The sequence below is a fragment of the Numenius arquata genome, chromosome W (genome assembly GCF_964106895.1).
Source record: "Numenius arquata chromosome W, bNumArq3.hap1.1, whole genome shotgun sequence".
In the NCBI taxonomy this organism is placed as follows: Eukaryota; Metazoa; Chordata; class Aves; order Charadriiformes; family Scolopacidae; genus Numenius; species Numenius arquata.
The window spans coordinates 3254440-3267678 of NC_133615.1; the positions used below are offsets into that span (position 1 = coordinate 3254440).

General features: G+C 51.8%; 1 protein-coding gene across 4 annotated transcripts in view; it reads right to left on the minus strand.

Annotated features, from left to right (window-relative positions):
• Positions 1 to 420: 420 nt before the first annotated feature.
• The window catches only part of LOC141476625 (CBP80/20-dependent translation initiation factor-like), a 135575-nt gene continuing 122756 nt past the window's right edge, over positions 421 to 13239 (minus strand). For all 4 annotated transcript variants that reach the window (XM_074165403.1, XM_074165402.1, XM_074165401.1 and 1 more), the window contains 2 exons: positions 3363 to 3416; positions 421 to 946 (listed from right to left, as the gene is read on the minus strand). In XM_074165403.1, the coding sequence (XP_074021504.1) occupies positions 731 to 946; positions 3363 to 3416 (270 nt within the window). In that variant the 3' untranslated portion in view covers positions 421 to 730. The remainder of the gene's footprint in view (positions 947 to 3362; positions 3417 to 13239) is intronic.

A 13239-nucleotide genomic window follows, 5' to 3' on the forward strand; every position in this document is an offset into this window, starting at 1 on the left:
CGTTCAAGGATACAATAAAATAAGAAGAAAATACAAACGCTCGAGGAAAAGAAAAACCCAGTGCAAATAAGAAAGTCGTCCCGCTCTCCCATCCGCTTCCGAAGGGTTGGCGAGTAGGGGCTGGGGAGGGGGCGGGGAAGGAGCACACACAGAAAGTCGAAGACGAGAGGAGGAGGGGAGAGGTGGTGGTGGTGGTGGGGAAAGAACCTAACGTAAGCCCCGCTCGACAAAAGCCATCAATTATGAGCGTCTGGTGTGGTGTGTGTCTGGCTTTGTCCTCCCGAGACATCTGCTGCCTGCTGTCTCCTGCCAGTTGGCCGGGGCAAGGCAGGAGGACGGCGTGAAAACAATACTAGCCCCCACTCGGATACGCGGTGGGTTGTTTTTTCTTTCTCTTTTTCTCTTTTTTTTTTTTTTTTTCTGCCCCAAATTCTCCGTCTTCTTTCGAAAGCCAAACAATAACCCGGCGGGATGCGTTGCTGCCGCTTGAGCAATGAGTTCGGAAAAAGAAAAACCCCCTAAAACAAAACCACGGCGGGGGGAAGAGGGGTGGCACTTGGCGACGCGGCTGAAAAAGGAACATGCTTCTCCCTCCCCACCCCACGAACGTTATTCTCGAGCATGCTGGGGTTTGGTCTGCTGGGGGGTTTAAATGGGAAAAGCTCTTGCTGGAGCCCGTCAAGGTGCACGTCTTCTTCTCGTCCCTTCCCACCCCGCCTTGCCCTGCCCCTCAAGCCGTCAGTTTTTGGATGGTCTTGTTGTAGTACTGCGTGATGGTGGGCGTCAGGGGGTTCCAGTTGTTGGCGTGCAGCTCGATGACCTCCAGCAGCAGGGACCGCGTCAGCATGGACTCAGAGGGACACAGCATCTTGTCGCGTGCTATCGCCAACAGCTCCGTCATCATCTCGGGCAGCTGCTCCTCCAGCAGCCGGCCGGTGCTCTGCAGCTGTCAGGAGAAGAAGAGGTCAACCATGGCATATTGATCCTTAGGGGTCCCTTCCAACTTGAGGTGTTTTACGATTATCATAGAATTATAGAATGGTTTGGGTTGGAAGGGACCTTAAAGATCATCTCGTTCCAACCCCCCTGCCATGGGCAGGGACACCTCCCACTAGACTAGGTTGATCAAAGCCCCATCCAACCTGGCCTTGAACCCCTCCAGGGAATGGGGCAGCCACAGCTTCTCTGGGCAACCTGGGCCAGGGTCTCACCACACTCACAGCAAAGAAGTTCTTCCCCAGATCTCATCTCAATCTCCCCTCTTTCAGTGTCAAACCCTTCCTCCTCGTCCTATAGCTCCCCTCCCTGATCATGAGTCCCTCCCCAGCTTTCCTGGAGCCCCTTGAGGGACTGGAAGGGGCTCTAAGGTCTCCCCGGAGCCTTCTCTTCTCCAGGCTGAACCCCCCCAACTCTCTCAGCCTGTCCTCACAGCAGAGGGGCTCCAGCCCTCGGAGCATCTCCGTGGCCTCCAGAATCACCTCCCTCGCCCCACCGGCCACGCTTCTTGTGACGCAGCCCAGGGCAGGGTTGGCTTTCGGGGCCGATTCTATGACTCTGTGATATTAAAACACCGCGCTGGCTTTCGTAGCCACTCTCCACCCTTCCAGCCCTCCCCTGTTTGATGCGGCGGGGCGGGCGGGCAGGCAAGGTGAAAGGCGTCACGGCTTTGGAGAAACCAAAACCACCCGGCAGCCGGCTCCGAGAGCTGAACGCGAAGGGCGAGGTTTTCAAAAGCCGGGCTGCTGGCGGAGCGAACGGTTCAGCTCCCACTGACTTCAAAGGCGGCAGCGCCGGATTGCTTTTTTTAAAAAACAACAAAAAAAAAAACACAAACCAAACCAAACCAAAATAAAAAAAAAAAAAAGAGAAGAAAAAAATCCCACCTTAAAAAAAAAAAAAAATCAAAAAAAAATCACGCTGTTGTCAAAACAAAGGGCAGGCTGTGATGTGGTCTCCCTGCCTTCTACCTGGCCCTTCATTTACTCGCTGATTCACAGCTGCCAGCGACTCCCAGTCATTAATGGGGATGAGCAGAGCTCTCCTGTATGCATAACAAATCCTGCCCCGCCGAGATCGGCGTTTATACCCGTCGTGCCGCTTCCCTGAGGACGGCCAAGGTTTTTTTTTTTTTTTTCTTTTAAAACAATTACTCCTTGGGGAGCCTCCACGGAGCAGCGCAAGCCCTCGGTGGTCTCAGAGAGGAGAAGGGCCAAGCTTGGAGTGGACAGAGATGAGTCCACCATCACGGGAGGCCCGTGGGGCTTGCGCACAGAGGTCCCCGAAGTCTAACCTTAAAAACGCAAGTTCTCCTCCTCCTCGGTTGCCTGTCGCTTTGCTGAATTTCAAGCATTCAGGGTGCGCTTTCAACTGCTCTCTGCAAGGAGAGTATCCATCCCCATGGGTCGATCACTTCCCAAAGGCAAAGTTAATGAAACTCTGCTGTATTTGTACCCGCGTTTCTCTGCAAAGCTGCTGCTGAGCACAGCAAACCTCTCCGTGCAAGCCACGGGGCAGCTTTTGCTCCAATACGGGCGTTTTTGTGCTTGAAAAATAAACACAGGGTGAGATTTGAAGGAACCAGGATGATATAATTTTGTGGTGGGACCCCAGCTACCAAACTTTTCGCTTTCCTTCGCATGCGTTAAAAGTCCAGTGGTAAGACCCTCAAGGGCCATCTCTTATCTCACGGTGATGCCTCCTCCGCTCTGGAGAGACCCCCCTGCAGTGCTGCCTCCAGCTCTGGGGCCACCAACATCAGAAGGACATGGACCTGTTGGAGAGGGGCCAGAGGAGGCTACGGAGATGCTGCGAAGGCTGGAACCCCTCTGCTGCGAGGACAGGCTGAGAGAGGTGGGGGGGTTCAGCCTGGAGAAGAGAAAGCTCCGGGAAGACCTTATTGCGGCCTTTCAACACTTAAAGGAGGCTTAGAAGAAAGATGGGGAGAGAGTTTTTAGAAGGGCCTGTTGTGATAGGACAAGGGGTAATGGGTTTAAGCTAAAAGAGGGGAGATTCAGACTAGATAGAAGGAAGAAATGTTTTACGCTGAGGGTGGTGAGACCCTGGCCCAGGTTGCCCAGAGAGGTGGGAGATGCCCCATCCCTGGAACCATTCCAGGTCAGGTTAGACCGGGCTCTGAGCAACCTGATCTAGTTGAAGATGTCCCTTCTCATGGCAGGGGGGTTGGACTAGGTGGCCTTTAAAGATCCCTTCCAACCCAAACCGTTCTCTGATTCCATAATGCAAAGAGGCAACAGGGCTGTTTGGGTTTGGAAATATCTAATAGGTGCCTGGCACTTACACGGCCAAGGACAAAAGGGACAAAGCCATGAGGACGAGGGAGGGTGGTGCAGGTGCTTCCCTACCTCCATGGAGCAGCAAAGCACAGCGTCTTCCTTCACATCCTGAGATTGCAACAACTGCAAAAGAGAAAAGACAGAGGCGGTGAGAAATGCGTGACCTCCTCCTCCTCCTTTATGACCCTTCTTCCATCTCTTCGTCCTACTTGGCTTATACCACCTCCAGGAGGAAAGGACAGAAAATCAGAAAAAGGGGAGGAAAGAGATTATGAAATTAAGTATTAAGTGATAAAACACGGGGTAAAGTGTATCACCAAGCGTATCCACTGCTGAGAGCCTGCAAGCGGGACAGAATATAGATCATTTAGATGAATAGCTTTCAGAAGCAATTTTATTTAGGTTAAATCACTTTTTTAATCCCATGGCATGAGAAAATGCACTCGTTTCACATGTGGCGATGAAATACGACCATCAGGTGACAGCATCCAAGCAGCAGAGCCCTGGGAAGGGAAGGGCTCTGCCGGAGAGGCAGCCACCCACCACTGAACCTCTCCATCCCCGTGGGGACACCTCTAACAGCCACAAAATTACCTGATGGGAAAGTGTTACATCCAATGCACCGTAATTAATATGGCTCCTTCTAGACTGATTATATAGCGGTGCGAGGGCCATGGGTTGCAGCGAAACTACGGTGTCTTGGGTGCACCAACCCCAACCCTGCTCGGCTCTCCGTGGACTTTGGATGACAAACATGAGCTTGAGAGCAGGAGGAACTTCCAAGAGAGACCCAAAACGTCGCTGTGCATGGAATGGGGTCAGACCTGTGGCATGTCCACTGACAGCAGCCCTGAGGTGAAGGACTTGGGAGGTGCTGGTGGATGAGAAGCTCAACAGGAGTTGGTAACGTGCGCTGGCAGCCCAGAAAGCCAACCACATCCTGGGCTGCATCAAAAGAAGCGTAACTAGCAGGGCAAGGGAGGTGATTCTACTCCTCTGCTCTGCTCTGGGGAGACCCCACCTGGAGTACTGTGTCCAGCTCTGGAGTCCTCAGCACAAGAAAGACATGGACCTGTTGGAACGAGTCCAGTGGAGGGCCACGAAGAGGGGCTGAAGCCCCTCTGCTGTGAGGACAGGCTGAGAGAGTTGGGGGGGTTCAGCCTGGAGAAGAGAAGGCTCCGGGGAGACCTTAGAGCCCCTTCCAGTCCCTCAAGGGGCTCCAGGAGAGATGGGGAGGGACTCTTGGTCAGGGAGGGGAGCCATAGGACCAGAGGGAAGGGTTTGACACTGAAAGAGGGGAGATTGAGATGAGATGTGGGGAAGAACTTCTTTGCCGTGAGGGTGGTGAGACCCTGGCCCAGGTTGCCCAGAGAAGCTGTGGCTGCCCCATTCCCTGGAGGGGTTCAAGGCCAGGCTGGATGGGGCTTTGATCAACGTGGTCTGGTGGGAGGTGTCCCTGCCCATGGCAGGGGGTTGGAACTGGATGGTCTTTAAGGTCCCTTCCAACCCAAACCGTTCTACGATTCCATGCAGTGAGGGTCAATGGCTCTACCTGGCCATGGCAAAGCGTAGCAGCTCAGCACGTCTCACCCCCACAAACCTTGAAACCACGAGCAAGGACCCTCGAAACCCAATCAAAAAATACACATTTTTTACTTCGTTTTCATATTTACGACTTTGTCACGCGCACAGCGACGCCGTTTCAGGCTTTTTGCGAAAACCACAAGAGAAAGCACAGGTTTCTGGTTGTTTTTCAAGCAGATAAAAAAATACTGAGATTCTCCATCGGCCAAGAAAGTGAGCTGGAGCGTTCAGTGTACCGTGAGGTGGCTGATAAAAATCACTGTTTCTGGCAACACTTGAAGCTACGGCCGCTTCCACTCCATCACCTTGGGTTGAACGAGCCTTGCTGGCCCCGAGCTAATCCCTGCACGCAGCGGGGAGCTGGGTGCGTGGTCCTAAACACTGGGAAAAAGGAGAAAACCTGGGAAAACTGGCTTCATCAGTATCTGAAATTTATCAGGGCAAGGCAAACTTCGGAAAAGCGGCTGGACTAATTAAAACTGCCCATACGAAAATGGCTCGGCGTAACTAAATGTGCTCCGGAGTCACATCCTTTAGTTGAAATCACAATTCTGATTCTCAGCCTCATCATCTCTCCTTCCCCCTCTCGTTTTTTTCATGTTTCCTTTTCTTTACAAATAAACGCCTATTTGTTTACCAGCTCCCCAACCGCTGGAAAAATAGCTCGGAAAAAAAAAAAAGAGGTAATTCAAGGAATTCTCATCGCTCTCAAAGTTTTGTCTTCCCCCTCTTCTGTTTCCAGCAGAGAGCAGTTTGTTTGCTTTGAAGACGGTGTTTACAGCGTCTCGATGAGCGTGTGGTCCATCGGTTTTTATCTCGCCAAAGCTTCAGCCAGGGTTTTGAATACATGCAAGTCCCGTCCCCCCCCCCCCCCCCCCCCCCCAGTTTATCTTTCTGCTGAGTTGTTTGGAAAATGTTAGTTAAGCCCCAGCCGCACGCTCTGAGATAAGTTCTCACAAACAGTTCACAGATTCTTTGCAAAAAAACCATGAGATTACTTTAAACCCAACAACAACAACAAGGAAAAAAAAATAATTATCAATTAGGGACAAATATAAGCAGTCCAAAAATTCACTCCTGGGGTGAATGAGCATGGCACAAAGTAGGGCTGCAAATTAAAGGTATATTCACTTTTCCTATTTTTGCTATTCTTTAGTAAACGGGAAATACACAATGTGAAAATTAAAGCAAGAAAAGCGGAGTTAGGATTGATTAGGAAGGACCTACGGTGGCCCGATTCCAGCCCTTCCTCTGCCGTGGTCTCCTCGATGATCCTGCTCGCTGCCGGGGTGACATGGTCAGGGAAAGGGCTGCAACTTCACTTGGGCTTTCCTTACCCCAGCTTCCCACCCGCAGAGTTGGGACGCTCTTCTCTACCTCAAAAGGTGGTTGTGAGGGTGAATAAGTCACTGTCAAGTGCTTGGATATTTGGCTAATGAGGAATAGTCTTATCTACCGGTGGTGAAACAGAGACTACATCCTACCCCCAGACTTGGGCAGGCACCTTCTACCTTCATGCTGCCCTCCTGGACCTCATCTGATGTGACTTGGCTGAACATGAAGAATGCATGTGCTCCACCTCACCCATGAGGGCACCGTGTGCTCCACTGCTCCATCGAGGCACCATGTACTCCACCTTATCCATCCAAGCACCACATTCCCCATTGCTCCATCTAGATACCATGTGCTCTACCTTGTCCATCCAGGCACCATGTGCCCCACCTTGTTCACTGAGGCACCATGTGCTCCACCTCATCCATCCGAGCACCACGTGCTCCACTGTTCCATCAAAGTACCATGTGCTCCACCTCATCCATCTGAGCACCACGTGCTCCACTGCTCCATCTAGACACCATGTGCTCCACCTTGTCCATCCAGGCACCTTGTCCACTGAGGCACCATGTGCTCCACTGCTCTATTGAGGCATCATGTGCTTGATCGTGTCCATCCAGGCACCATGTGCCCCACCTCACCCATCCAGGCACCATATGCTCCAACTGCTCCATCGAAGCATCAAGAGATACCAGTCCCAAGGGCCACAGTTCAACCTCTGCCTGTAATACATGGTTTGGGGGGAGCCACAACCTGCCCACCAAACTCAGTATGACCCTTTGCAGCAGAGCAGGGCCCAGCAGGCAGATCTGCTGGTGCTCCAGGAACCAGAGTCCCAAGTCCATGGCCACAGATCGTTGTCAGCCACCTGCATTGGTGCATTGATCTGAATTCAGAAGGCTCAGAAAGATGTCACCATCTCCCTGCGTGTTCCTGATCATAACTATGTTTCTAGCATGCTGGAGGGGGGGGCTGGATCTTCCCTGGGGTGTAGGCACCAAAGGGTGCTTCATCCCCACCCACGGCTGCCCCATGTGAGCACCCCAAAGCAGTGAGGTGGTTACTTCGGCAAGAGCACAGTGTTTCCCAGAGCTCTTTGACCCCCGTGTCACCAGCTGTGACAGCACTGCAAAAAAAAAGGGTGCAAATGCTTTGAGACCTCCAGAGAAAAAATGACAACCCTGAAGTCCTGGCACTTGCGTGACCATAAACCTGAACCCAACCAATCGCAATCATCGCTTGCAATCTAATTCATATGTACTTTAAATATTTTAATGTAAACACACTATACCCATTAAATTGGCACTCCCATGTCAGAATTATTATTTATTTAACTATTTATAACTGCTCCTCCCCGCTGCGTGCATCTGCCCGGATCCCACCACGGGCACCATCCCGTCCCATCCCATCCCATCCTTCTCCACCGGCTTCCCACACGGTTCAAACTGGCTGATGAAGGTTGGATGAGGGAGTGGAAAAAAGGAGCGCGGGGCAGACAGTGGGGCAGGTGAGCTGAGACTCACACACGCTTCTTGGTTTTAACCTGTAAATAATCTCCTGGAGGCTGAGGCTCTCTGCGAGAAGAACTTCCCTTTGCTCTCCAGCCGGTTTCCCCCATATCGGGCGAAGCCGGGGCCATGAAAGCAGCAGTTCCTGCTGGAAAGCAGACAAAGAGTCTGCTTGATTTCCTAAGAGAGGAGGCTGCATGCCAGAATCTGCCCGGCCATTCGTATAATACCCAACCTCAGTTGCGAAAGGCTTCTCGCTTTTGTTTCTGGTGCTGGACTAGCAGCTTTGCAGACTGGTGGACTCCCTTTCCACCATCGGGCTCCTCCTCTTCCAAATTTCTCTGTCCTGCTGAAAGATGGAGCACTGGGAAAGGTCCTCTGCCCAGGTGGGGACCGGGTGCTAAATATTTTCATAAGTAACGCAAAATAAATTGTAGCTTCTGCTCCTGGAAGTGCTGTGTGGTGGGAGAGCTGCAGTGGTGGCTCTTGAGTGCAACTGGTTTCCGTGACGTGCTACTGGGACCGCTCTCCCCTGACCTCAGTGGCCTCAAAATCTGCTCTTTACACCTTTGCAGAGGTAAACATCATAAGCCCCATGGGGTGGGCACGCAACAGTGGTTGAGGGGGCAAAGAAACCCCAAAACTGCAGCTGTGCTTCATCATGGAGAGAACCAGCTTGGTCCTCCTGAACAGCAATGGACACACATCCACGCGGTGCAGACCACCAGGAGCAAACCAGAGCACTAAGCTGATGGGATTCACATACCCATGAATATTTGGGTTTATTATCTGCTTGCTGAGATTACCTGGGCTGCTGAGAAGCTAAATTGCTTACTTGGGATTCTCAGGGGTGCCCACGCCACGAGCAGGACCGGAGAACCTGCCCCACCGTCCCTTATCACCAAACCGCGCAGGTTTAATCGTGTTCCTCAGCAACTTCTCCCCAGGAGATGGAGTGGGAGCAGCCCAACGCATACATTATTACCCTTTCCAGCCACAGCGACATTTCTCCTGCGAGGCACAGCGCTAATTATTGCGTATGATATCGCTTGCAAAACGACATCCAAGCAACGCTTGCCACAAACTACCTCTTAGCATGCAGTGTTTGCTGACGCTTTGGTGATGACTCCAGCGGGGAAAGCAAGGAAAGCTTGGAATCATCCACCCAGAGCCACGGAGAGGTTGGGACATCCCTGAGACCCAGTGAAAGCTGGACCGACCGCAGCCCACACGCCGCTTGCCCCAGCGGGCAGCTCAGGTTCATCCATCCAGGTGGCAACACGCATGGACATCCAGACGGCCTTGGGGCGTGAAGCTCCAGCCTGGGAACCTCGGTCCTTGCCCACAGGTATGCTTTTCATCCAACGTGTAGGTCACGGGGAGGTGCCTGCTGGTATTCCCTCTGGGGAGTGGGGACCACGACCGCAGAGGAACCAACGTGGTGTGGACGTATCATCCGGGTGTAGCAACCAGCTCACCAGTGCACAATGATGCAATGGGTGAAAACGGAGACACATTTTGATTAGGAAAAAGGAAAAAAAACCAGCTAATTGTGCCACCTGGAGCTTAAGTAGAATGAATATGTCATATTTGAAAGGATGCAGGAGAGATGGTGGTTCCCAGTCCTGATTTTAACCAGAGGAGAGCTTGGGAAGGGCCATGGTGGACTTTCTCCTCAACAAGATGGATTTGTTCTACCTTTGAGGTCAGGATGGTCATGGACATCCCCTCATAAGGGGACTTATAAGAAAGATGGGGACAGACATTTTAGTGGGACCTGTTGCCACAGGACAAGGGAGAACGGTTCTAAACTAAAAGAGGGGAGATTCAGGCGAGATATAAGGAAGAAATTTTTTACAATGAAGGTGGTGAAACCCAGGCCCAGGTTGCCCAGAGAGGTGGTAGATGCCCCATCCCTGGAAACATTCCAGGTCAGGTTGGACAGGGCTCTGAGCAACCTGATCTGGTTGAAGATGTCCCTTCTCATGGCAGAGGGGCGTGGACTAGATGGTCTTTAAAGGTCTCTTCCAACCCAAACCATTCTGTGATTCCGTGGTTTTATGATCATCCCCTACAACCAGGAGGGCTCTTACGGCGCAGGGTGTGCTGTCCCACTGACACGGCTCTGCAGGCACTCTTGGTGGTCTAATGGACCGCAGTTGGGGAACTCCTGCCCCCCAAACCTCCTGGAAGCCCCATGGTCTGCTAGATGGGTCCTCCTGGGAGCAGAAGCCAGTTCTACTGCACTTCACAGGCTCTCTGCAGAAAGACATCAATAGTCGTTTTCTGCTTTTCCAGCGGCCCCTTATCGACCTTCTGTCGCAAGTCTTGAAGGAAGATGCCTGAGATAAGATCCATGGGACCGCTTGGCTGCTCTGCATGGGGAGAGTCACGCACTTGTCTGAGCTCCAAGCAATTGCTACAACTCCCCTTTTCTTCTTGTCGCAAGGCGCGGGGTGGTGAAAACAGCCAAGACTGGGGAAAATGCAAAGTACAAACGAGGGTGTGGGGGATGAGGAATTACGAAACGCTCCACCAGCAAAGCCAGTTTCAGGATTTCTTCAATCTGCTCCCATTAGAAGTATCTGCTCCTCAACCCAGGACATCAGAAGGTCAGCTGGGCTGATCCTGCACCCACCAACAAGCTGTGCCAGTGCCACCCTCTCTAAAGGGGTACCGAGTCCCATACCCTGGGAGCTAAGGAAGTCAGGTGAGACCTCTCCCTAGAGAAGAAACAAGTGAGCATTTGGAAACAGAAGCCCTTTAGATGTCCACAGGCATAAGTGGCATCTTCTCTGTTCCCCCATTTGATGCTAAGGTTGCCCAAACACAAAGTTTTGGGAAAAACCTTTCCCTTATGGAGCTGCCTGTACTGATCTCTGCGTGAGGCACAGGTTCTGCTGTGCTCCAAAATCTTATTTGTTGGGTTCTGAAAACCCAGCTGAGCTGGGAGAGGTGGCTGTGTCAGGCTGCATCCACTAGCAATGGTCCTTCTCTCTCCATGGCCTTCTACTCATCCCTCCCAGGAGATCTGGTGAAGTCTTCAAGCTCGCTGAAGACGTACAAGGTGCCACCAGCCCATGCACCTCATAGAGGGATCCCTCTTCCCAGTTCCCTGACTGGGGTGGCCTGGTCTCAGCCTGGGTGAGAACATGCTGACAGCAACTCACGCTGCTCCCGTAGGAAGAAGCCACTGGTATGGGTCACTGCTGGTCCCATAAACAGCTGCTCAGATGAGGTGGCATAGGGGGAAAGGAGCTCTGGGCTGGAGCTGCTCCCACCAGCACGATTGTGTCCAAAGCTGTGTCCATAGGAGGCACCTCCCCTAATGTATTTTGGACAACTTGAAGGAGTCTATTTGGTGGCACCTACTCCTTTTACAGCGAGGTGGTGCTCTCAGCTGAGGAGGAGACTTCCATTCTCCTATTACCCAACCAGGACTCCCTGGGAGGATGGTAAGAAGAGATTAGTTTGTTTATCGCATCCAGTAAACGAAAATGTTGGTTATCCTCCTTGTCAGGCTCCTGAGGAACCCAGAGATACTTAACAGCAAATTGAATTAAAGGCCAGAGGAACAAAATCCTGTAGCCAGTCGTGGGAAACTCCTCCTACTCCTTTCCACTGTAGACAAGGGAAACCATGAAACATGACTCTCTCTCCCCAGATCTGGAACAGCAGAAGGGATTCCTGCGAAGATGGAAACCATTAAGAGGCAATTACTGGAGACAATGATGAAGAAAATCTGGTCACTCATCAATCCAGACACTGCAATCCAACAGTAGCCTGGTGGTTACACATCCCCTGACTGGAGGTGGATCTTCAGGACCCGAAGGTGGTTGAGACAGAGGGATAGAGCCACCCAGTCTGCACGCACAGGGAGACCCAGCCACCCAGACGGCCGGCTTCATCCTGCCTGGCCCGAAGACATAATAACCCCGGGAGAGGAGGATGTGATCTCATCCCAAGGGTCCCTGGGAAACACAAAACATGGAAAGAAGGAGCAGCGAGAGACCATCGCAGTTGATTGCGATGGGCTCCACCCTGGCTCGCCCGGACGCTCTCCGCTTTCCTGGCTCCGTGGAGAAAGCGAGCACCCGGCGGCAGACGCAAATAGTGGTGTTTACATCCCATTGAAAGGGTTTTTTGGGAACTAACAATGCCTGGTACGGAGGGCGAAGGAGAAAAACAAAACCACGCGAGGAGGAGGGACCATCCTGTGAGATGGTATCTGGCTTCGTTTCTTTATCTGCCCTAATTGCTTCCTCTGCCTTCTCCACGGGTCTCAGAGAAACAAGGCTGGCATTTCCCCTCCCCTATTTAAAATATGGCCATTATAGTTTTAATGCTGGGACTAAACGAGTTGCGTAGCTTTCCAAGAATCCATGTTTCTGCACATGAAACGCTCAACAGAGTACCCGGCCTCAAAGGCATCATCGGTGCTGCCCACCTTGTTTTGGTCTGTCCTCATCCGCTCCCACGTATCACCTGTTCTCCTTCACCTCAACTCCGCCCTTTGACTGAAACGATGCTGATTAAAGGGAATTTTTTCCCTGCCAGGAGCTTGGTCCTACAGACAGACACGTGCTCATCCCTCCTCTTTGCAGACCCTGCTCCCGCACGTGACCTCCTGCCACGGCTCCGAAGGTCCACATCGCCCCAGGCATCAGTGTACCCTGCCCGCTCCAAATCCCAGCTTTTCCAGGTCCTCAATCCTCCTTTTCTGGATTCCCAGGACATTTCCCCACTTGTTTGCTCTCCCCATTTCTCCTTCCTTCTCCCATGTCTCTGACTCCCAGTCTCCTCTTCCTCCCTCCTTCGCCTGCATCCCTCATCTCTCCTCCATCCTTTCCCCCTACAAACCACTTCCCAGTTTGCCCCAGTCCTACCAGATCGGAGACCAAACCACTGCTCTTTGCAGAAACACAGGGGGAGGACCAGAAGGGGACTTCTATGAGGAAATAAATCCCCTTCTTCACAAAGGACTTATTTTCTCTGGTCAGATCTGGCTTCATGGAGCGACCTGGGTGGAAGGGTGGCACAGGGTCAGGGTCCTTTGGTGCCTTTGGTCCCTTGGTGCCTTTGCTCATTCAATAAAGGAAAAATTCTGTCCCATTCTCTGACTAGGAGCCTAATCTTAAAAAATCCTAGCATCTCATTATACTGTCAAAGACCCTTTTTTTTTTTTGACTCAATAGGCTGATGCTTTTTAAAAGTGAGAGTGATTAAAAAAAAAAAAAAGAAAAAAAAAATAAAAGAAAAAACCCAACACGTTAAAAGATACAATTTTCTTTTCCAAACAGCACCACCCTCCTCGCTCGTCTGACTGCAGCCGGGAAGGTTTTCCTCTCTCTTCCTCTGAAGGAGACAGTGAAAAGGCAGTGCCCTCTTGAAGTTCAGACGTTAATTACCGTGTTAGAATATTTTGCTAAATTACACAGCATGGCCCCAGGAGATAACAGGCGCTAAGAGAAGGGAGGGGAGTGGATACCCGTCTACGCGCTGCACCGCAGACTCAGACGTGG